This window comes from Strongylocentrotus purpuratus, unplaced genomic scaffold, assembly GCF_000002235.5.
Source record: "Strongylocentrotus purpuratus isolate Spur 01 unplaced genomic scaffold, Spur_5.0 spur5_scaffold_13, whole genome shotgun sequence".
In the NCBI taxonomy this organism is placed as follows: Eukaryota; Metazoa; Echinodermata; class Echinoidea; order Camarodonta; family Strongylocentrotidae; genus Strongylocentrotus; species Strongylocentrotus purpuratus.
In genome coordinates, this window is record NW_022145598.1 from 6,319,061 (window position 1) to 6,344,578 (window position 25,518).

General features: G+C 39.4%; 2 protein-coding genes across 2 annotated transcripts; one reads left to right on the forward strand and one right to left on the reverse strand.

Moving 5' to 3' along the window:
- Positions 1-7,192: 7,192 nt before the first annotated feature.
- Positions 7,193-10,745, reverse strand: LOC581193 (cytochrome P450 2U1-like). The gene is made up of 4 exons (XM_030982780.1): positions 10,609-10,745; positions 9,614-10,077; positions 8,277-9,248; positions 7,193-7,440 (listed from the first exon to the last, which is right to left on the reverse strand). The coding sequence occupies exons 2-4, from the start codon at positions 9,966-9,968 to the stop codon at positions 7,235-7,237; spliced, it is 1,533 nt and encodes a 510-aa protein (XP_030838640.1). The 5' UTR covers positions 9,969-10,077; positions 10,609-10,745; the 3' UTR covers positions 7,193-7,234.
- A 5,305-nt stretch (positions 10,746-16,050) lies between these two features.
- On the forward strand, positions 16,051-23,522 carry LOC100888078 (cytochrome P450 2U1). The gene is given in 8 exon segments (XM_030983842.1): positions 16,051-16,588; positions 20,687-20,778; positions 20,781-21,035; positions 21,172-21,364; positions 21,367-21,384; positions 21,387-21,560; positions 21,563-21,652; positions 23,231-23,522. Coding segments are annotated over 8 exon segments (1,398 nt in total). The 5' UTR covers positions 16,051-16,203; the 3' UTR covers positions 23,422-23,522.
- Positions 23,523-25,518: the final 1,996 nt, after the last annotated feature.

A 25,518-nucleotide genomic window follows, 5' to 3' on the forward strand; every position in this document is an offset into this window, starting at 1 on the left:
ACGAGACTCATGATACACCATCCAGACCACGGTTCAAACATTCATGAGCGTAAACCAGCGCGTTCTCTTGTCCAATGAGCGAGCAATTTACGCTTGTATACTCTTATTAATCCACATTGGACGTTTAAACCATGTTTTTGTCCGTGGTATAAAATTAAATCTTTGTGAATTCAGACCTTTTATGACAGACTCTAGAAGCTGGACCGAGGGACTCTTGCATAAAATAAAAATGCAAGAAACGCAACGCAGAAATGACACGCCGAAAAAACGCTGTTGATTGTAGAAGCAGACCAGAGGAAATCCAATTGGGTTACATCCATTCTAGTGAAAGACTATAGACTCTGGTTAACAGATGACGATAATAATCAAAATGCTTGGTTCCAAATGTATTCAAATATTAAGCATATCTAATCTTTGATGATCACTACTAGTGACGACATAAGGCCTATGCCCTTCACACACATGTTGTTTTAAGCTTGCGTATTAAAGACGGTGTCAGCCACCGGCACTTTGTTGGTAACTGGCCTTTAAGCTATGGTCACAAACCCCCAAAAGAGCCTGCTTGGCGGCCGGGTGGCTAGTTTTTAGCCAATTCGCCCGGGCACCAATAGGCAGCCGCCGGGGCAGCGCCCGTCCCCGCTGAAGTTTCAGCGCGTAGTTTAAAGTCGGGCAGCGCTTGCTCACTTTGCACTCGCCGCCCAAAATACGCTCGAGCAATCGCCGTCGAGCGATTTAGGTCAAAAATCGAAGCCGCTAGGTCAAAGGCTGCCCGGTCGCCGCCCGATCGCCGCTGGGAGATCAGTTGGTCACTGGGTGGCGAGTTCAAAATTCGGTAGGCGTCCGGGCAGCGCCAGCTCGGCAGCCTTACACCTAGCGGCTTCTATTTATGACCTAAATCGCTCGACGGCGTTGCCGCCCGGGCACCGAGCGTATTTTGGCCTACGAGACACCCGCAGATGCCCCGCTGATCACTGGCCGGCCGCCGGGCAATTTCTTTAACATCAGCAGGTGGCCGATGGGAGACTGCGCGGGAATCGGTCGGTCATCAGTCGGTCACTGTCGGGACGCCGCGCGGAGAAGCTCCCCGATTTTGCCCAGTTTTGACCCTTAAATCGACCGGTGACCGACGGGAAATCGACAGGGCACCGTCCAGGCATCGCTGGGGATCTACAGCCTGCTCGACTTCTCCAAAAATCGTGGGCGATGCATACATTCCAGCGGCGACCGAGCAGGCTTCAAATCGGTCGGTCTCCGCTCTGAGATGTGACCCTAGCTTAAGCCTCGTTCAGATATGACGCGGCAAAAGCACGGTTTTTTTTAAAAATTTGTTATGATGACGTAAAGTGTTATACGCTCCACATTTCCTTATCTTATATCATCGAGCTCATTGAATACGCGCAGGACCTTTGTTGCGCATATTTACCTTTCATTTACTGCGGCGGTCTTCTGCGTCATGTCGAAACGGTCTTTAGAAAGGTTTTTTGTATGGATCTCGGGCTTAAAGATATAAACCGATAGTGGTAAAATTGCGGTTCAAGAGTTTTGGGTGCAAAATATCCATTCAATATTGTGTAATTATTGCCTTCAAAGGTTTCGATGGCAATACTTCATCCTAAATTTGCAAAAAAGCAGAAATATAATATGCCCAAATGTTCAATGTTGAAGTGCATTCGCGATATCTATCCAGGCCGGATCAATTACCAAATGTTTCAATTGGTAGGCGGTCCCCCGGCAAAATGTGTATCATCACGTATTACTAAAAACACATTCTTTCACATGATTGGTAATAAGAGCTTCCATTTCTTGTTTTGGGAGGGGGCGTTTCCAAAACTGGTCTATACCTTTAAGCGTACGAATATGCCAATCACGCCTGATAATGTATTTTCATGTCAAAGGTCGACGCATTTTTTATTTGATGATTTCAATGATGTTGTTATTTAATGACAAGATGGATATTTTGTACTGCTTGATGTATATACTTATAAGGATTGTATGGATTTAGATGTAAATAGCTGCTCCTATTCCTTTTTTACGAATAGGTGAATATTTGATTACTGCTTTGGTTGAACAAAGCGTTAGGAAGTTTTTAAATAGATAATCGGATAGGTATTATTGAAATGGATTAATGATAATGGGATCAACTTATAAGCCTAATCTACCCCAAAAGGATATGGCTGTAGTTACTAATAGAATGTAGAGTTTTCTGTTATTATGTCTGATGAAAAATCAAATTGCTTTCCCCCATTGCATTTGTACCCCCACTCCCAATTCGTTTTGTTCTTCTCCCTTTCAAACAATTATGGTTCTCAATCAAGTTACACATGTACGATGTTGTATTTTGATCGCATATATAAAAGACAGTGCTCATTCTGCACTGCTACATCACAACTTGTCTTGATAAACATGTTATAGCGAAAGCAAAATGGTGCTTCAAGTTAAAAGTTAACGAAAGGATGAAATTCATTTTATTTTTACCTCAGAAAGAAAAATTATTTGATGTATTATGAGGGTCCACATGTCTAACAATTCATTTACGCGTATCAATGTACACTCTAAAAACTGAATTGTCAAATGTCAATTTAAAAGGGCCGAGGAGTGACCACTCTTTCAAAATGTCAGATTGTTTCTTTTAACCTGCTAGATTCAACCTTTAAAGTGTTAGATCCAGCATGTTTAAAATGTTAATCTACCATTTGGAAAGAGTGGTCACTCCTCGGCCCTTTAAAATGGTGATTTAACATTTCAGTTTTTAAAGTGTACCCAAATATGTCTCATAATTAAAATGTAATCACATGAAGAGTACAAAATGTACGTATCATCATAATTTTAACTCAGAAATATAGGTGTTGACATTTCTCTCTCTTTTATTTTAATGAAACAAATTACGGCAAAATATTGTTCAATAATTTAGGTGCATAATCATTCCTATTGACAATAATGTGTAGCGTTAAAATAACGAGTCATGTTGTTTAGTAAAACACTTTATAAGTCTTATTCGCTTTAATGGGGGTTTTAATGCTATTATAAGTCATATTTGACTTTAATGATGCCTTTTTGGCAAATAAAATTTCCTTTGTCTTGTCCTTTTCATAACTTTTGTGTTGGCATCTGTGTTGTTAAACTCGTCTTATAAAAGTATAAATTTTTAAAATGACCAAATTTTTGTTCATTATTTGATTGAAAAAGTGTGAAATAAAATTTCACGTCTCATCGGCATTATTTTCACTTGCAGAACGGTCGAGATGAAATACACTTCCCTTATTACACGTTATCACATAACAAGCAGCATATACCGTTTTCTATGGAGCGACTGTTATATATATATATATATATATACCAACTAGTAGGATTGCAGTAGAGGTAGGATGGAAGAACGGGTAGGGTGCGGAGTAGACGTATGATTGTAGTAGAGGTAGGGTGGATGAACGGGTAGGGTGTAGTAGTCGTGGTCTGGTAGTAGAGGTAGGATGAAAGAACGTTTAGAGTGGCAGTAGAAGTAGGATGGTGTTATAGGTAGAATGGTAGTAGAGGTAGGATAGAAGAAGAGGTAGGGTGTTAGTGCTGTAGAATGATAGTAGGATGGTAGAATGGGTAGAGTGGTAGTAGATGTAGGCTGGTGGCAGAGGTAGGATGTGCATGATCGTATATGATGTAGCGGGGAAGAACGGTACTAGAGGTAGGATGATGACAGAGGTAGAATGGTGGCAGAGGTAGGATGGAAGTAGAGGAAGAGTGGTAGTATAAGTAGGATGGTAGTAGAAGTAAGAGAGGTAGTACAGGTTGGATGGTGGTAGAGGAAGGGTGGTGGTATAGGTAGGATGTGCATGATCGTATAGGATGTAGAGGGGAAGAAGGGTACTAGAGGTAGGATGGTGGCAGAGGTAGGATGGTGACACCGTGACAGAGGTAGAATGTTGACAGAGTTATAGGATGGAAGTAGAGGTAGAGTGGTAGTAGGAGTAAGAGAGGTAGTGGAGGTTGGATGGTGGTATAGGATGGATGGTGGTAGAGTAAGGGTGGTGGTAGAGGTAGAGTGGTAGTAGAGGTAGGACGGAAGAACGGGTACGATGGTAGTAAAGGTACATGTAGGATGGAAGAACGGGTAGGGTGGTAGTATAGGTAGGTTGGTAGTAGAGAATGGATCGATTTGGATATAAAATGGTAGTAGATCCAGCTTGGAAGTAGAGGTAGGCTGGTAGTAGAGGAAGGGTGGTGGTAGTGGAAGTACTAGAGGCAATATGGTTCTAACGGCCATCTGGTTCTAGAGGCCATACGGTACTAGAGGCAATATCGTATTTAAGGGACAGGCGCGGATCCAGGATTTCTTAGGGGAGGGGGCCCAACTTTTTTTTTTTTTGCTCCCGAAAATTTGAAAATCGCGCCGGCCGAAAAGTCGCTCAGTGGGGGGGGGGGGGGGGGGGTAGTACAGAGCACCATTTTTTTTTTTTTTTTTTTTTTTTTTTTTTTTTTTTTTTTGCTCCCGAAAATTTGAAAAACGCGCCGGCCAAAAATTCGCTCAGTGGGGGGGGGGGGGGGGGGGGGGGGGGGGGGGGGGGGGGGGGGGGGGGGGGGTAGTGAGCACTTTTTTTTTTTGTCCTCAAAAAAATTTCAATTTGCACCCCCCCTTGAGCGCCAGGGGGGGGGGGCCCAACCCCAAAAAAGGTAAAAATCACGTGATTTTACATGATTTTTTTCTCAAGGGGGGGGGGGGGGCCGGGCCCCCGGGCCCCCCCCTGGATCCGCCACTGGGTCTGTGGTGGAGGCGGGGTGGTGGTGGAGTTGGGGTGGTGGTACAGGCGGATGGTTGGGGAGGCGGGTCGGTGTGGGGCGGGATGGTAATAGAGGTAGGGTGGTAGGTTCTAAGACAATTACCCCATGGGCAATCACCCCCCCGGAAGATTACCCCCAGAAAATTACCTTCCGAGGAAAATTACCCCCTGGAAAATTACCCCGGAGAATTGATATTAAAGTTATGCACCAGTTAATATGGTGCATAACTTTAATATCAATCTAGTCCAAATACCACACACAACTGAGAAAACGATCATTTAATACAACGAGTCTGCTTGAATTTCGCTTGTAATTTGAAAACGTATTTATTTTCTTCCTTATATTCCTTTTTAGGGAGGCTTTTTTCGTCTTCTTATCTTCCTCTAATTGTTTCAATTTCCTTTGCATTCAATATCTTTGTCTATGTTAATTTCTTTGCGACACTGTCAACGTGTCAACGAACTTTAGACAAAATTGTCTGACCTAGACCTAGCGCTGTGTAATCAATGATTAGTCATTAACCTGTATACAGAGTAAAGTACAGGCTACGAACATCAATAGACGTACCGTCTGTCTGGTACATATATTCAGGACGCAAAAACATTTCGGGTGATTAAAGATAAACTCCAGTACTGGTAAAAAAAAAAAATTAATTCTCACAGAATCAAACGAAACTTACACTGAATGTTCAAGATTACAAATAAATGACATGTGCCAAACAATTTGGAAGAAAATGTATACTGGCTGAGTAATGAGCATAGAAAGACAAGGAAACCAAGGTAGTACCATCCCCGACACGATGTGTGTTGTCCCATATATAGCTTTCTATGTGAGTGTTTGTTACTTTACCAAGACTCGGTCAAATTTATTATGATTTTGATGACTCCAGAACCTTGCAGTGCACACCAATACTTACATGCTACATGATCAACTGTTTCTGATCCTTTCACACCTTTTCTTTCACAATGCAATCGCATTACCAGTACTAAAGTTTAGCTTTAATAGACAGAAATGATAAAGTGTGAGTCAATTAAAGGAATCCCACATTCAATTCTCCATTTCCCAATTCAAATTTCTTGATACATACTGGTGTGAAAAGCTTTCCTTTTAGTGATAGATAATATCTGGTACCCAGTCAACCTGCAAATAATAGGTCCCAATATAAAGTGCGAACAATTATTGACATGTATACTGTCGTTACATAAAACAATTTTGTTAAAGCCTGAAAAGTGAAAATAATAATTTATAACAGAAAATTAACAAGATAAATGCTAAATGTAGTATTATAAGAGGGTGCCTAGAGAGAAAGGAAAAAAAGAGATAGAAAGACTGGAAGTAGATATAGGGATAGAGATCGAGGGGGCATAACATGAAAGACAGAGAGAAACAACGGGAGAGAGAAGGGGACAGGGTTGGTATTAGTCATAAAGGTAACAAGAGAGAATAGTTGGTGAATTAGATGAGTCATAATTTGTAGAGAAAAAAGAGAGAGAGAGAGAGAGGATCACGTTATAGCCTTAAAGGTACTTTGTCCCTTTTGCAGCCAACCTCAAATTATGTAGAACTTTGCAGGAATTATGAATATGTCATGTATGTCCTATCTGTGAAATTTAAACGTTAGCAGTGTCCTCATATTCAAATTATGCAAGGAAACCCGTTTACTTGCTAGACTTCACTGTCAGACACTATTGAGTGACTGACTGGCTTTTTTCTTCTTTTTTAATAACATACATGAAAAGAGTTGTAAAGGGTACATGAGCATTGTCTACATCAATAACCCACTTCTTGTGATGGCCAAGATTAAACTGATTGAATCTTTGCGCAGCATAAAACGTATGACCATTCGATACAATTGTCTGAAAATCAAGACTATTACTTTTGGGCTCTATAGCCCTAAAGTCGATTTGTAGTTGTTATTTTCCCACTTGAAAACACATTCAAGCCCCACCTTTTTTAGGGAAGTTTTAAATTAGTATTATCTTTCAAATGCAGTTCGAATTTAAATTTTTCAATTTTTTGGCCTGCAAATGGGACATAGTACCTTTAATGGCAAAAGTAAAGAGTACCGAAGTGCTTTTGTCATATTCGCTCGTTTCCCGGTTTACTGGATCTACACAACATAGTCTTGGCATGAGGCTCTGAAGTAATTTTACCCACTCATGGTTAATCTTTACCAATCAGGAATCAGCTCGCTCATGTATATGAGCTACAACCACACCTTGATCATTATTGATTGATATTAGCCAATCAGAAGGAATATTCTATTTACGCCTTCATCTTAATCATGATTAGGTAATCTAAACCAATCAGGAGTCGGCTTGAATCCATGCGCATACTTTGTAAGTGGTTGGCTGTTCTTGGCGTATTGTCTTTGATTCAAACTTGCCTTTTTTGGTTTTGAATTGGTTACAATTACAATTACAATTCCAAGATAATTCAATGATTATTAAAGATATAAATAAGATCATGATTCCTCAAAGTCCTTGTCCCTGCATCTTGGAATAGCACATAACGAATAATCGTGGGGTACGAATGTAGCGAGAGATCTTCCCTCCATTGTAGGTTGGGGTGCTCCTGGAGGCAAGATGAAGTGAAAGCGACACAGCAGGTGAGTAAAGAAGAGGTAGAGCTCCACTTTGGCCAACTCCTCACCGATGCACCTCCGACGTCCTGACAGAGCAACAAAATAATACATAAACATGAATGAAAATGGTATCAAATTTGATCCGACCAGAAGGGTCTACATGTTGATATACATGTACTAACAACTAAATTATCCAAATCCTTATCATGTTTTGTAAATTTTTAATTACGTGAAAAATCGATTCGTCCCGATTTATTTTCTTGAGAATGTGACATATTTTATTAAAGCTTACATTTAAAAGGATTCAATATAATTCAACCGGTCCACCTTTCATTCTTAAGTTACGAACAAATAAAAACATCAAATTTATAAATTACAGTGGTTAACTGTATATTGTACAAAACAAGTGCCAAATGAAAGTGACAGTGCAGTCGATGGTAATGTGACAATGGCGCAGAGCTGAAAAACTACCAGTTTGTAATGTTGTACCTTATCTTTAAGGAAAATATTCCTTATTCTCTTTTATCCGTTTATTCAGCGCCATTAAACTAACTCTTTGTATATAGCTATTTTTCAAGTTTGCAATATTAGATAAAGAAGATTTTGTCAGAATAACATGCACCTGTAGAGCTTTCTGACTCGTTCCTCTTGTCCCATTTTATTTTGTGTGTGAATTATCAGTAAACTGCACTCAACACATCACACTCTGAAAAAATTAAATTGTAAGTGACCAATTGAGTTAGTTCCCTAATTGATCCCATCATATAACTTATTGTGTACAATTAGGTGTCTTGAGATGATACTCTTAGTGATCATTTTCTTTTCTTTTCAAGTAATCTTGGTCAGACTACTTGAAAATAGAGTAAAATTATACAATTTGGTAAGTTATGCCAACAAATGGTATTGCATCATCAATAGTTACCGATAGAGAATGGAATAAGTTCCTCCCTCTGAACAACATGTTTGGTGTCTGGTTTGAGAAACCTGTCTGGATTGAATTCATCAGGGTTCTTCCATAGGTTAGGGTCATGATGAATGGCCCATAGGTTTGGTAAGACCACAGTTCCTTTAGGGATATCGTATCCATAGAGAATAGTATCTTGGACAGGTGCGTGTGGGACTCCCAATGGTACGATAGACGCCTTGCGTTGAATCTCCAGTAAGGTGGCTTCCGTGTAAGGTAAGTTAGGTTTATCCAACAGACTAGGCAGCCGGTCCACACCGACCACTCTGTCCAGTTCTTCTTGTACTCTTTTCTGAACGTCTTGATTGACCACCATGTAAAGCAGCGCCCATTTAAGAGTTGTAGCAGTTGTCTCAGTACCCGCAACGAAGAGATCCGCTACTGCCAACACCATGTTCCCATCATTGAACAAATTTGGGACAATGTTCTGCTTCGCAGCTTCGGCTATCTTATCAGCATACATGTGAATGTAACACTCTGCTGACTCGAACTTGTCGTCGTAACTTTGTTTTATTTTTCTTATTAGAGGATACATGTGCTTGTCGAATATAGCCTTGTGCTTGAAACACTTCTTAAGACCGCTTCCAGGTAGAAAACGCAAGAAGGGCAGAAAATTGAAAACACCTCCGATTTCGGTAATCTCCACAATTCCAAAGAGGGCTTCCAGGACACCCTTGAAGTCGTCATCGTTATATTCAAATCGCTTTCCAAAGTTCAACCAACAAATGACATTAGAAACTGACACAGTTATGTCATGAAATGGAATGAACGGTTGGGTGTTGCGTTCTGTAAAGCTCTTGATAAGGTGTTGAATCTCCTCTGAAATCGTCTCTTCCATTCGAAACTTTCCCATACCAAGAGAGCGGAGAGCAGAAAATGTGAAACGACGCTGTTCAATTTGGGCCGGGCTATTGTAACCCGAGATGAGACCTAGAGCAGAAGAAAGAAATATGATAAAACATTGTTATTTATCATGGCCATACACACACACACTAACAGATGAAATGTAACATAATAAAAGGAATAAGAAAGTGATATATCACATCATTTATACATTACCGCCACTGAAAATGAAATGTGTAACTTAAAAGCAAATAATGTGAACCGACAATCTTTTGCAAATTTTTGAAATAAAAAGAAATGTATAAATATCAATAAGCAGATGGCTAAATTAACTCTAAGGTAATGAACTATTCTTCTTTATTTTTGTCTAAACTTATGCTATTAAACAATGATATCATTTAAAGAGAACATAAGTGCTGGCACAAACTTTTGGATATATTTAGTATATTTACCTTTTCCTTCTGCTAAATGCTCTATCATAGCAATCTTTGGTCTATCACTAAAGTCATCTCCGGACTTTGCAAAAGCTTGTTTAATGAGAGAATAATCACTGAGTACCACAGCATAGAATGATCCCATCTGCATACTGAAGATAGGTCCATACTTCTTGGCCATGTTAGCTAAGATCTGGTGAGGTGGGTGCTCTCCTGCTAGGCTAAGCAGGCTGCCAATGATCGGCCATTCGGGAGGTCCCTTCGGTGGGAGATTGGCATACGTTCTCCCGGTTCGAGACCAGACCATCATCAAGGTTACAAGGAAGGTTACCATTCCTAGAAGAAACGTTGTGAGACTTATACCAAAATCCATCTTGCCCAGACGACAGTCACTGCACGAAAGTTGCTAATACAGGTTCCCCTGTGCAATAATCTGTACTAACTCCTCTCGTGTGTTTCCTGATAAGACGCTAAGAAGTGTCCTGAAGATAAATAAACAAATAAATAAATACTAACAAAATAGTAAAATATTACACGCGTTCCGATTACTTGCGTAGGTGACTTGTAGTGGTAGTGGGTACACTTGCACGAGACCGTCATATTAAAATACAAGTACATGTAGGTCGCGGACAAAGATATGACTTGTCGCCGACCCCCCCCCCCCCCCCCCCCCCCACTCAGTGTTATTTAGGGTACGCATATGCGTGTTCCCAGCGACCCCCCCCCCCTTTTCAGCAAAAGTCCGGTGTGTACAGTCAATACGGGTCGACCTTTTTCTTTTGTTATACGAGCCTTTTCAGCACCCCCCCCCCCCATTTTCAGCAAAAGTCCTGTGTGTAAAGTCAATACGGGTAACCCTTTTTCTTTTGTTACGAGCTGGAGAGTTTGGGAACACGCATGGTATCCCTCCATTCACAGTTGGGGGGGGGGGGGGACTTGTCATGGTCATAGAGTTGGTTTCAAGAAACGACCCCCCCCCCCCGCCAAAAAAAAAATATTAAAAAAATACTTACATGTCGTCTTGTCATGCAGTCACATGAATGGTGTGCAAAGAATTCCGTGTATGATTGAACTCCATATTATAACACTTGGGACAATAGTATCGCCGGATCGTTTGATGAAACCACCTTTGTCCGCGACCTATGGTGATGTTATTATCCAGCGACAGGATATCTTAATGGCTCCTTAGTAAATAACAAAAGACAAAGATCGAACAATACAGCTGGACTCGATATTACCTAGTCTTAAAGAACAGACATGTTTACTTTGTTTGCCTGCGATAATATGGACTTTTAGATTTGCACGACGACATAGTAGACTGCTACGCGTTACGTCCTTTTGAGGCACTGGCAGCGCCTCAAAAGGACATCACAGTGCCTTATAAGGACTTCACAAGTAGCAGTCCACTATGTCGTCGTGCAGATCTAAAATTCCCTATTTACGGTCGTCGGTAAATGTCAGGACAGAGACATATCCTAAGGAAATATGGCCCTTGTGAATGCTGGTTCATTCTTAACACACCTTGGGAATTTCAGAACGTCAATTCGTAAAAAGAGTATCCAAAATTGGGTATTCAAGATTTGTTAATTTCCATTACAGAACTGTTAAAAATTGATTGTATTAGCGGTGGGCATATATGGACATGTTTCACACCACTTATCGAAACATTTTTTAATTCCCCCTCGTCTTCGTCCCAATGAGGCTGAGGTCAATTTCTTCAAATTCAGGACATGTCTCCACAATTGTGGCGCCTGTCTGTGTGTGTGTGAGCTTGTGTGGGGTGGTTCTTTTTTTAACAAAAGTATATAAGTGTAGTAATATGACTGCAGGCGTACACATATTCAAATCAACCACTGCAACTTGTGGAAGCCATGACTTAAACAATGGTAAACACTTCAAATAGCATACATGGCATGAATATATTAATAAAAGTACGTGGACAGTGTATGCGGAGAAGGTATGCTGGTCATGTTGGTAGAGAGACACATATTTTGGTGGGCTCCGAGAAAGGAGGTACTTATACACAAAAGACTCCATGCTGAATTTGGGTGTGTCCCTTGCAGGACCTACAGTTCGTGGATATTAAAAGAGACAGAAAATAGCCAGAACCAATAAAGATGGAACCAAGTGGAATCCTTGAAATTGAATCCTGCGTCCTTATTGCTCGACTCGTTACATAAGAGTTAGGATTTGGTATGGTATAAAGCAGGGCTCCCACTTAGCCGAGTTGGAGCCTCGAGTTGTGGCGAGCTGGCGCGAGCTTATGGCAAGCCGTTTTATCATTAAAACATATTTCTTGATATCAAGAAATAATTTTACGTTGTAAAGCATCGGTAATTCTTGATATCAGGAATTGAATTCGTGATATCCAAAATATGTTTTAATGATAAAATGGCTAGCCATAAACTCGGCTAAGTGGGAGCCCTGCTTAAGGTTCTGCCGTCCGTCAGTGCTAGAAATGACAGAGACGATATTGACACCGGAGCATCGATAATGGAAGACTTACGTAATCCACAATCTCTCAGTACCTCGATATAGAGTTCAATATAAATACAGACAATCGAGACATTTTGCCTTGTAAACTGACATACGTACTACAGAAATTGAGGATGCATGTAGTTTTTGGGAAGATGTCTGCGTCTGTCTTGTATTATGGCCTCACGCCATTTATCTTAGCAGGATTCATTGCGTTCCTGCTTTCATTCATTCTGGTTCGATCGGGTAGGAGTAAGAAGTACAGGAATCTACCACCCCGCGGCCCTACGGAATGGCCGGTGTTAGGCAGCCTACCAAGTCTGGCAGGCAAAGATATGCCGCACGTTATCATAGCTAAAATGGCCAAGAAATATGGACCAATCTTCAGTATGCAGATGAGCTCATTCTATGCAGTAGTACTCAGTGATTATTCTCTCATCAGACAAGCATTCGCGAAATCAAATGAAGAATTTGGTGACAGACCAAAGATCACAATGATTGAAAACATCGCAGAAGGAAAAGGTAGGTTCACTTGCTTTAATACTTCTTCGTAGATCAGTGATTCCTTTTATGAAGCCCTTATGGCTTTCGAAATATCACATGAACCTTGAACTGATCATCGACATACAACATTATTCAAAAGGGAAGAACACAAAGACAAGCTGGATTAAGCTCTTTTACATGAGTAGGTATTAATATTCGGTGAAAGACATTTACTTTTTTATTGTATTTAATTGGTGGTAACTTCATGAATCCCGGGACACCTTTAATTTCGCCTGACTGAATGAATAAAAGAGTGTGTCTTTTTTCTCCAATGGAACCAACTCTTTGAATGCATTATGATGTACATTCCGTAAACAAAATATGCATGTACACTGTTTATTCATCGCGTCTGTGGTTTAAAGTGACTTGGTAACATTGTTGAAGGTTGATGAACAAATTGCTTAATTTTTTGTATAAACTGATACTTACTATATTCCTTCTACTGTACCCTCTGACATGCAAAAAAATCCTGAACAAATTCTCAAACCACAAAGATATCTATGGTTTTCTTTGAAGGCGTCGATGTACAGTACGACACCCTCTAACAATGATTAACAGCATATTCTCCCAACCATTTTTGGATTTTCCCAACCGTTTTTCCATGAAAAAAAAGACATAAAACAGGCTCTACAAAATCTGTCAACACTTAAATGTCTGGAATGGAATGTAGAACCATTTTTATTGCTTTGTGGCGATTTCCATTCACCTAAAATGTAATTAAATTGTAATGATATTGTTGGGAGAATTAAGGAATCGATCAGATCAGTTTTTCCCGATTTGTACCATGAATAATGGTCCGTTTTCACTCAAATGTTAAGATTATCTTTAATTGTACATCTAGCATTGAAGTCACTACCTTAGCACCATTATCTCTCATCTGAACAATGTTACAAAGTCCCTTTAAAGTGACTGGGTAACATTGTTGAAGGTTGATGAAAATAATTGCTTAATTTTTGTATAAAATGTTACTTACTATATTCCTTCTACTATACTAACCCTCTGACATGCAAAAATTCCTGAACAAATTCTCAAACCACAAAGATATCTATGGTTTTCTTTGAAGGCGTCGATGGGAGGCACCCTCTAACAGTGATTAACAGTAAATTCTCCCAAACATTTTTGAATTTTCCCAACCGTTTTTCCATGAGAAAAATACATAAAACAGGCTATAAAAATCTGTCAACACTTCACTGTCTGGAATGGAATGTAGAGCCGTTTTATTGCTTTGTGAAAATTTACGTGCACCTAAAATGTAATTAAATTGTCCTTGTCTTGATGCTGAACAGGCTTTGACAAGTAGCAGAATAGAAGTAGAATAATATAGTTGGGAGAATTAAGGAATCGATCAGATCAGTTTTTCCCAATTTGTACCATGAATAATGATCCGTTTTCACTCAAATTTTCAGATTATCTTTAATTGTAGCCTACATCTAGCATTGAAGTCACTACCTTAGCACCACTATCTCTCATCTGAACAATGTTACAAAGTCCCTTTAATTCAACGGATTCTTTAAGGGAATATCAGTTCAACTAATCAGAATTGCTTATGTACTTGGAGATTAGATTTGAAGCCTTTCTAGATAATTATGTTATATTCAACATAATTCATCGGTATCACTTCTCGCCATATCTTGCTCAGTCTCAACGTTGTATGGTGTCAATCCTTAAACATTATCGAAGTCCTAGGACTAGTGACAAGATCTCTCTTATTTTATCGAAACTCTCTAAAGAAAACCATTGTTTCTTTTTCTCAAGCAACCTTTCAGATGTTACAACGATTACTCCATATTGGGCATAATACAGCTATCCTACCTCCCTATACGTACTTTGTTGTATTTACTTCATCGGCATTTAAACATACCAGTGAGGGAACTTTGCTTGATCGAATATCGCATTATTAAATACAGCTTGCTGGTCTAATGCCAAAACTTTCTCAAATTAGTATGTAGTAATCTCATAGGAACTCGTTTAATGACTCATTTTTAAATCAATAATAATAATAGTACAATATTCATAGAGCGCATTAGAATAAAGATTCTCTACACGCTGTACAAGCATGAATGACAAGAGAAATATAATCATACAAAAAGGAATCAGCAAAGAGAAGTATACAGATCGTATAAGTACTAAAATTATTAACTTATTAAACATAGTAATTAACATAATAGAAAGATAGCTAATATGGTGTTTTTTTTAAAAAATAAAGTAAGTAAGGAAAAAAATACAGTTTAAGATAATTAATTGAGGCCAAGGAGATGCGTTTTAGTACAGATTTGGACGGTGCAGAAGTTGGGGCCTGTCGTATGAATTTGGGAAGATTGTTACAATGGTTTGGTCCAGCAACTACAAAAGGTCTCCCCCCATAGAATATTATATTGGTTTTCGGTACACAAAGCAATGCTTGAACGGAGGGTTCGGGGTCGGTGGCATTGTTTGATCAAATCAGTCAGGTATGAAGGAGAAGAACTGCGTTGTGCTTTTCATGTATTTAATACAAGTTTGAACATGATGCGCTTATCTATAGGAAGCCAGTGTAGTTCAGTTTCTTGAGAGTACTAGTTATACTCGGATGCTGACAGTGCGATTCATTTTAATACACTCGTTTATCATGATGTCGTTCGCAAATGAACCTTGATACTAATTTGTTTATATACTATCTCTAAATGACATCATTTGCATATTATCTGATTATGTAAATAAAAAGGTTCATTCATATCTGATTCATACAATGTGTGTCATCTCCATATGACAATCAGTTTGTAATGGCTTTAGTTCGGGTAGTGATAATGTAACACAAGTATTCAGGAACGAATGGGTTAACATGCGTCGTGTAATTATATGACCAATGTTTGCCTATTCCTTAGAATGAGTTCAAATGTATTATACAACATGTGAACTATAAATATAAACTGAAACTGAAAATGAAAATAATAATTTTTCCATTAAACACATTAAACAATACTTTTATCTATAGTTGGCCTTATACGGATGTCAAGACGTTAAACTTCGTAACGTTGTAACATGTACTGTTCTCACTCATATGACGTATACATGAATATAACTAAGCTGTTTTTTCACACAATTCCCCCCCCCCCCCCCGCCGACATATACATTTTGTCAGTTTCCCCTTTCCTTCCTTCATCCACTTTTTCATTTCGAAATATGAATACTTAGCGAGGCACCGGTCTTTGCATGGGGCTCTATACCTCATTTGAATCTGAAACTACTTTAAAAGTTCTCTGTGTGATTCCACTGCCTGAACACCCGGGAAATGCTATGCTCTCCGATTTGTACTTCTTGTTATCAAATAACATTCTAATTATACTTTATTTTTTATTTTAGAATGTGCATGTATTTCTCACAGTTTCTGTTGTGGTTAGACCATAGACCTACTGAGAAAGGTGATGCTTCAGACAAATACAAAACAAAACTAGTCTGATTAAGTAGACTAATCGTTAAATATAACGTGCCGACCTACTATTCATTATAAGCACCTCCCTGCAGCTGCAATAAGTATACAGTGTATAGTTAGGTATACGTAATATACGTATGCATGGTTATATATTGTGCATTGGATTACCAACTTCAAAATGTATGCCTCAGTAGAGAAAATGTCTTCGTCTGTCTTCTATTATGGCTTCACGCCATTTATCTTAGCAGGATTGATTGCTTTCTTGCTTTCATTTATTCTGGTTCGATCGGGTAAGAAGAAATACAAGAATCTACCTCCCCGTGGCCCTAGGGAATGGCCGGTGTTAGGCGGCCTACCAAGTCTGGCAGGCACAGATATGCCACACGTTATCATAGCTGACATGGCCAAGAAGTACGGACCAATCTTCGGTATGAAGATGGGATCATTTTATGCGGTGATACTCAGTGACTATTCTCTCGTCAGACAAGCCTTCGCGAAATCAAACGATGAATTTAGTGACAGACCGAAGATCACCATGATTGAAAATCTTGTCCAAGGAAAAGGTAAGAAGATAAGTCTCATTCCGATATTTTAAAGCCCCACTGTCCTACTTGTAGCTACTCTGTATAGAAAACTTCCCCAATCGGTGCCTGTTGGTCTCCCATGATCCTCTATTTCTTATGTTATTTGAGAGCTGAGTTGATGAGATAGCCACCTGTCAGTGACCTCGCTGTGTGGTCTAATCCCTCCTAGCCACACTAGTGTTGATAAGCTTTAAGACTAATATAGAATACAACCATTACGGACGGCTCTCTAACTCTTTCATTAAAAAAACAATAATGACTAACTGCCATAGATATAGGGCAAATCCACTCATGGTCAATAAAATCGTTTAACTATATACTGTACATTTTTTTTCTTATTGATAATAGTTTGTACGAAACAAGGACCCTAAACAATGTCACTCAGGGGCGTAAATCCCGGGGGGGGGGGGGGCTACATCCCCCCTGGCTTGAAGTAGGGGGGGGGGGATAGCCTGTACAATCATCCCCCCTGATATTACAAAAAAAAGAGAGAAAAAAAAGGAAGAAGAAGAAGAAGAAAGAAAAACTGAATTCAGGATTAAAAGTCAAGAACGGTACAACGAATCGTCTTCTTTCTCTAATGATTTAATGAAACGTAATAGCTTCCGCGCTTTGCGCGGGAGGGAGGGGGGGGGGGGGGGGAAGGAAAAAAACTGACTTCAGATGAGGATTACAAGTCGAGAACGGTGCAAACGAATCGTCTTCTTTCTCTAATGATTTAATGAAACGTAAAAGCTTCCGCGCTTCGCGCGGGAGGAGGGGGGGGGGGGGGGGGGGGGGGGGGGGATCGGTCGAGAGGGGAATGAAACGGAAAAATAAAAAACTGAATTCAGATGAGGATTAAAAGTCGAGAACGGTACAACAAATCGTCTTCTTTCTCTAATATTTATGAAACGTAAAAGCTTAGGTGCTTCGCGCGGGAGGGGAGGGAAAAACTGAATTCAGACGAGGATTAAGAGTCGAGAACGGAACAACGAATCGTCTTCGTTCTCTAATGATTTAATGAAACGTAAAAGCTTCGCGCTTCGCGCGGGAGGAAGGGGGGGGGGGGGGGGGGGGAGGGGAGGGGGGGGGGGGGGGGGGGGGTGAAAGGAAAAACTTAATTCAGATGAGGATTAAAGTCGAGACGTACAACGAATCATCTTCTTTCTCTAATGATTTAATGAAAACGGAAAACTGAATTCAGATGAGGATTAAAAGTCGAGAACGGTACAACGAATCGTCTTCTCTCTCTAATTATTTAATGAAACGTAAAAGCTTAGGCGCTTCGCGCGGGAGGGAGGCGGGAACTGAATCAGACGAGGATTAAGAGTCGAGAACGGAACAACGAATCGTCTTCTTTCTCTAATGATTTAATGAAACGTAAAAGCTTCCGCGCTTCGCGCGGGAGGGGGGGGGGGGGGGGGGGGACTGAATTCAGACGAGGATTAAAAGTCGAGAACGGTACAACGAATCGTCTTCTTCTCCAATGATTTTATGAAACGTAAAAGCTTCCGCGCTTTGCGCAGGAGGGGGGAAGGGAAAAACTTATTCAGATGAGGATCAAATGTCGAGAACGGTACAACGAATCGTCCTTCTTTCCCTAATGATTTAATGAACGTAAAAGCTTCCGCGCTTTGCGCGGGAGGAAGGGGGGAACTGAATTCAGACGAGGATTAAGAGTCGAGAACGGTACAACGAATCGTCTTCTTTCTCTAATTATTTAATGAAACGTAAAAGCTTAGGCGCTTCGCGCGGCGGGAGGAGGGGGGGGGTGGACTGAATTCAGACGAGGATTAAAAGTCGAGAACGGTACAACGAATCGTCTTCTTTCTCCAATGATTTTATGAAACGTAAAAGCTTCCGCGCTTCGAGCAGGAGGGGGGAAGGGAAAAACTGAATTCAGATGAGGATTAAAAGTCTAGAACGGTACAACGAAGCGTCTTCTTTTCCTAATGATTTAATGAAACGTAAAAGCTCCGCGCTTCGCGCGGGAGGGAGGGGGGGGGGGGGGGGGAAACTGAATTCAGATGAGGATTAAAAGTCAAGAAACGGTACAACGAATCATCTTCTTTCTCTAATGATTTAATGAAACGTAATAGCTTCCGCCTTCGCGCGGGAGGGGAGGGGGAAACTGCATTCAGACGAGGATTAAGAGACGAGAACGGTACAACGAATCGTCTTTTTTTCTCTAATATTGTTTGTTGTTTGTTCGTTTGTGTGTGTGCGTGTGTGTGTGTGTTGTGTGTTTGTGTGTTTTGTGCGTGCGCGATCGCGCGCGCTTGCGTAAATTAGTGTGGGCGTGTGCTCGTGCTAGTATTTGATGGCTATCGCCGATCATCCCCCCCCCCCCACTCCTCGGTACGGATTTACGCCCCTGATGTCAGTGATCCAAAATTATTATATACTTGAAATCAGACAGTAATAATATTTTTCGTAAAAGACGACGATTTGTGGCATGAGAAGACGAAACAAATACAATTTGTTTTAATTCTTGAGAAGAAATTAAAGAAGAAGAAGAAGAGAAAGAGAATTAAAAGAAGGAGGGAAAGAATGGTTAAAATGAGAGAAACAAAATATAGGGAAAAGGGAAACGGACAAAAATAACAGCCAGCCGAAGGAGATTTTAGTATTATAATTTAATTTTCGTAATAGAATTTCCTTTAAAGGTACTATGTTCCATTTGCAGGGCAAAAAAATGAAAAAGTTAAATTCCAACTGCATTTGAAAGATAATACTAATTTAGAACTTCCATAAAAAAGGTGAGGCTTGAAAATGTCTTCAAGTGGGAAAATAACGACTATTTGTCAAATCGACTTTAGGGCTATAGAGCCCAAAAGTAATAATCTTGATTTTCAGACAATTGTACCGAATGGTCATACGTTTTATGCTGCGCAAAGATTCAATCAGTTTAATCTTGGCCATCACAAGAAGTGGTTATTGATGTAGACAAATGCTCATGTACCTTTTACAACTCTTTTCATGTATGTTATTACCAAAGAAGAAAAAAGAGCCAGTCAGTCACTCAATAGTGTCTGACAGTGAAGTCTAGCAAGTAAACGGGTTTCCTTGCATAATTTGAATATGAGGACACTGCTAACGTTTAAATTTCACAGATATGACACACATGACATATTCATAATTCCTGCAAAGTTCTACAGATTTGAGGTTGGCTGCAAAGGGACATAGTACCTTTAGATGGAAGAGTAAAGATAATATTTTGTGGAATTAATTATTACGGTGGACAGATAAAGTTATTGAATGGGTTGGATTTAACTGAATTTAATTGAAATGGTAGTGATTTACCACTTTACTTTATTGCTCAAACAGTCAATCGGAAGGACATTCATAATGAATATTTATAATAATATCTGGTTCTTGTGTAGCACATAATCACATGTATACGTCTCTATCCGCTTCCAAAGCGGAAATTATTATCCTGGCATTAGCATGGCTGCCATTGATCGTTCTCATTCCGCTTGACAAGCAGAGCGTCTAAAGTTCATTTTTGCCATTCTCCTAGCATGTCTAGTATAGTATACCAACATATGAAACGAGAAAAAAAAACTTTTTGAGTCCATTCTTTTATGTACACAATCAACGATCATATCTGAAACAATCAAATACAGCCCAAGAATTTAAAGCACTTAAAAGTTGCTTAGGTTGGCAAATATGATTTCACCGAGTAAACTCGAAGAGGTTTCTACCTTAAAATTACTTGCTTGTTACCTTGAAACAGGAATTTCCATGTGTATTTAATCAACCTTGGTTTTATCATTCATTTATTGTATTTGACGCTATTAATGAGATGGTATTCGGAAATCGGGGAAAATTAATTGAGACTGAGAGTATGATGCTCTTTAAACAATGATTAGTATGCTGTATGCACGGGCTAATCAACTTCTTACTGCACTGTGAGCCAGCGTAATACCATAAATCTATACATTCATACAAACGAACTCAATGCAATAGACAGGAGTAAAATTCCAAACAAATTATGGATTATGAACAGCATTGTTACATTGACATGGTTACTGCAAATCCAAGGTTTAACTCGTTCTGTCACGAATTGTGTTTGTCCTGTTATATATTTTTCAGGTTTGATCGTGTCCTACTTTGGTCAGATGCAGACTGAGCACCGTCGCTTCTCGCTCTCGCTCTACGATCACTTGGTATGGGCAAGTTTAAAATGGAAGAAACTATCGTAGATGAAGCACGCCAGCTAGCGACGATCTTTGCTAGTAGACAATCAAAGCCTTTTGTACCTTTTCATGACATTGTCGTAAGTGTTTCCAATATCATCTGTTGGTTGAGCCTCGGTAAGCGCTTTGACTATAACGACGAGAGTTTCAAAGCCATCCTCGCCTCTTTGTTTGAAAGCTTTGAGATTGCGGAAGTTGCAGGACTCTTCAATTTCCTTCCGTTCTTGAGATTTCTACTGGGAGCGGTTTAAACGAATGATAGCACTCCAACAAAACCATGATAGATTCATGAAGCCACTGGTCTTGAAAGTCCACGAGGAGCAGGAGAAAAGCCGTAGATCTCCCACATGTTATGTGGAGATGTACACTGAACAGATATAGAAGCAGAACGCGAGACTCCTGGTTAAACACACTTTCACGAAAGAAAACATGTATCACGCCGTCGCTGATCTGTTTGCTGCTGGGACTGAGACAACTGCTACAACCCTAAAGTGGGCCTTGATGTACATGCTATTACATAAAGATGTTCAAGAAAAGATACATAAGGAACTAGATGATGTTGTTGGACGAAATCGTTGCCAAGTCTTACAGATAGACCAGTTTGCCTTACACCGAAGCTACTTTGCTTGAGATTCAACGTTTTGCTACAATTACACCTCTTGGCGTCCCACATGCACCTGTCCAAGATACTGTTCTCAATGGATATGACATCCCTGAAGGAACTGTCATCTTACCAAACCTATGGGCCATTCATCATGACCCTGACCTATGGAAAAACCTGATGAATTCAACCCAGACAGGTTTCTTAGCCCAGATACCAAACAAGTTGTTCAGAGGGAGGAACTTATTCCATTCTCTATCGGTAAGGCTTCATTCATGTCAGGGTATAATCTTCTGTCACTTTGGAGGGTAAACCCTTCTTTGTATTCATTAACTCTTATATGCCACTCGAAGAACCACTTGTCCCCCCATTGTATTTATCAAGAGATAGATGCTTCAGAATTATAGTGCATTGTATGTGTCGATGAGGGTTCTAAGACACCTACCACCTGGACAACTACCCACTGATAACTACCCCCAGTCAAGTACCCCCTAGGACAACTACCCCCTAGGGCAACCACCCTTCTAGGACAACTACCCCGGATAACTACCCCCTCGGACAACTACCCCCTGACAACTACCCCCGGACAACTACCCCAGACAACTACCCCCAAACAACTATCCTAGGATTAGCTGTTCCGGGGGTAGATGTCCTAGGGACAGTTGTCCTGGGGTAGTTGTCCTAGGGGTAGTTGTCCTAGGTGGTAGTTGTCCTAGGGAGTAGTTGTCCTAGGGGGTACTTGACTCGAAGATTACCAAGCGAGAGGTGGATCCACACAAGTAGACCAAGGATCTCCCTAGCATGGGTTCAAATAAATGCGTGAGGCCCTAATTGTAAGAGATGGTCGTTGGCAATAACCTAGTCATTGGGATACGATTGTTGTAGGATTCCATGATTTCTATATTATTTTAATCGTAGCGTTGAACATTAAAGGTAATACAAAGTTTGGGGAAATTTTTGAAAATTGGCTGGATAGTGATTCTTTACATTTTTATATATTTTGATGCCCCTGTGGATGTATTATAAGTACTAGAAAATTTAGTCCCTAAAACACTTCTGCTTTTGAGAAAAATTGAATATAAAAATTTACCGGTGCTCCCGGTAAATTTTGATAAATTTCAAATAGCGTATACGGCCTTACAATAATAGCTGCGATCATGAAAATCTCATATATGCAGTTGTGATATATAATTTCCAAACGGGAATAGCTAATCTGTCGATTTGAGTCAAGAAACTGTGTTTTATAGCTAAATTAATATCTTGACCTTGAGAGGGAGCTATACAATATAAAGAGTCTATTATTTACACTTTTATCACTTTAGACTCGATTTCAACCGCGACAACAATCACTGATTATTGTAGGATCGCATATGCTTCAAATATGTTCTTTTGAACCAAATTCACGACCCTATACCAAAACTTTGCATTACCTTTAAAGTAAACATTTTCATCATGCAGTACAAAATTACAAGCCTCGGATGAATGCCTTGAATATAGTATGCTAACTTATAATAGACTGGTTATGAGTCTACACCATATTGGAGATCCAAGATTCATTTATTTCACCCATCAATATGTTTATTATTTAAATAAATACTGAAAAATGCACAATTTCACACAAGATTCAGTAAAGATCATATAGATTGTGAAAACATAAAGGTACATCGAGATATTGTAAAAACAAGGAATGTTAATGGGATCTTATGTTGGTGAAGCCATATAAAAAAATTAGTAAAACTCTTTGACCACCTAATCTGAAGCTCTTTATCTTACTAACAACTTTTAATCCCATTCAATAATTTCACATACTTCAACCTTGTTTTCTTGTCTGTTTTTCAGGTCGTCGTAGATGTCTGGGAGAACAGTTAGCCAAGGTGGAACTATTCATCTTCTTTACTCATCTTCTACATCGCTTTCAATTCACAACACCAGAGGGCGCACCTCCCTTAACAATGAAAGCAAGGAATGGAGCTACGCTCAACCCAGAAGAGTTTGAGATCTGTGCCTCACTTATCGATGATGTCATGTAGCCATTATATCTTGCGTCAATAATTCATTTAATGTAAAATAACGAGTTGGATTAACTTCGCACCTGTGATTAAGCCATTCTACATGTCGGGTGCACACTAAACATTTCAAACAGACTGGCAATAAAATCCTTTTATCTGTTGCCTACGCCTATGGACATACTTCTTGCATTTCTAAGAAACAGGAAATAGTCAGAAAACAGTAATCAGAAAACATACCTCTTCGAATGTTCTTTATTTGTATTTGCCTAAAAGGCAGTGCATTGAATCCTCTAGAAAATGCGCTATATAAGTTTAATAATTAATGTTATTATCATAACTTAAAAAAAAAAAAAAATCAATATTACCATAATCGTAAGTAGTAATAGTAGTAGTAGTAGTAGTAGTAGTAGTAGTAGTAGTATTAATAGTAGTAGTCGTAGTAGTAGTAGTAGTAGTAGTAGTAGTAGAAGTATCATTATCATTATTATTGATGTTGTTAGTATTTATTAGTAGCCCTTAGTAGACTTTAACAAATATAATGTTTGTTTTAAAAACATTGAAAGTGAAACGCAAAGTAGTAAGTAAACGTCAACAGAAGTAAATTGGAAGTGGTGTTTTAACAACTAGTAACAAGAATAAATTGTGCATAATGCTAATTGTGGGATATGGGGTATGATCTCCGGGAAGCGTTATTTTTTTTATGCGGCACAGATTGGGGCATGGCGCGTGTTAAACCTATGGGAAGTACGTTCTTTCCCTTCTGAATAGTGTCTGCACGTACGTGAGACTAGTCATTTTTATAGCTAGCGCATTAGCGCTGCGAAGAAGTTTGTATATCCATCGCGAACTGTGTTTAGATGACATTCCTCTTTGTTTAAATTAGTTAAGTTTTATTGACTAATTATTGTGATGTTCTCCTTATTGACGTGCTGCCTCCTCTTCAGATTTCCAATTTGATTTTAATTGTTGATGCAATGATTTTCCATGCGGTAGTGGATTAAATGTAACACTATTAAAACAGACCTCTACTACTATACTGTCTAGTACGCACACGACCAGTATTAGTCTGTAAATCAAGACCCCTTTAAAAAAAAAAGCCCCAATCTGTGCGCATAAAAAAATAAACGCCTCCCGGGAACGGGTGTGTCTGTTCCGTCAACTAGTTTTATTGTTTATCTACCCATGGAATATATGACATACTGAAATTTGAGTTGTAATGTTTGATATAGGACTTGGCCATCAATGTTCGCTAGCCTCTTGTCTTGAATCAAATATTGTTGGAATTACTCGCATTTTCTATAATAAATTTAATTACTTTGAAAAGTTTGATAATATTTATACTCGATCGTTCCATGCTTCTATGTATATTTCGCTTGAATCAAATATCTTTTTACATTTAACATTCCGCATTTTTAGTGTATGGGAGTGTGAATGGGAGAGTGTATAAGAGTGTTTATGAGAGTGTCCATGGTACAGGAGTGAGAATAGGAGCGTGTATAGGAATGAGAGCGTGTATTGAAGAGCAAAGGGCCTGCTTGCTCATCCTTTGACCCACTCTTGTGTCACCTCACACAATATATTTTAAACCTGATTTAATTTGCTTGTTATTGCCTTAGTCATATTGGTTACGAATTTTGTTATGAATTTTGTTTTATACTGTATATCATAATTTGTGAGAATGACAAACCACATTTGTATGTATTATTGCCAATGTAAATTGTTCATAATTCAGCCATCTGGCTGCGAAGTGCAATTAATAAAACCTTTTCAATCTCAATCTCAATCTAAAATTAATCGTAATTTGTATAATAAATTTGACTAATAATAGAGATATAATGTAAACACTATTGTGAACATAACCTCATTTCAAACCAGTTGCAAGAGTAATTTCCTTTAACAACAGCGCTGATACTCCAGTCCAGATAAGGCCAATACTGTATCGATGACAGGCCGAACATAATCCCAGAATGGCCAAGATTTTAAATGGTATCATTGGGTTTTGAGTTGGTTTAACGTTAACATTGGGTTATTGTAAATTCGAAAAGTTAGAATTTCATTTGGTGTCAGATAGCTTGGAGAAATGTAATGAAGCGCAGAAACACCCACATCATGAACACA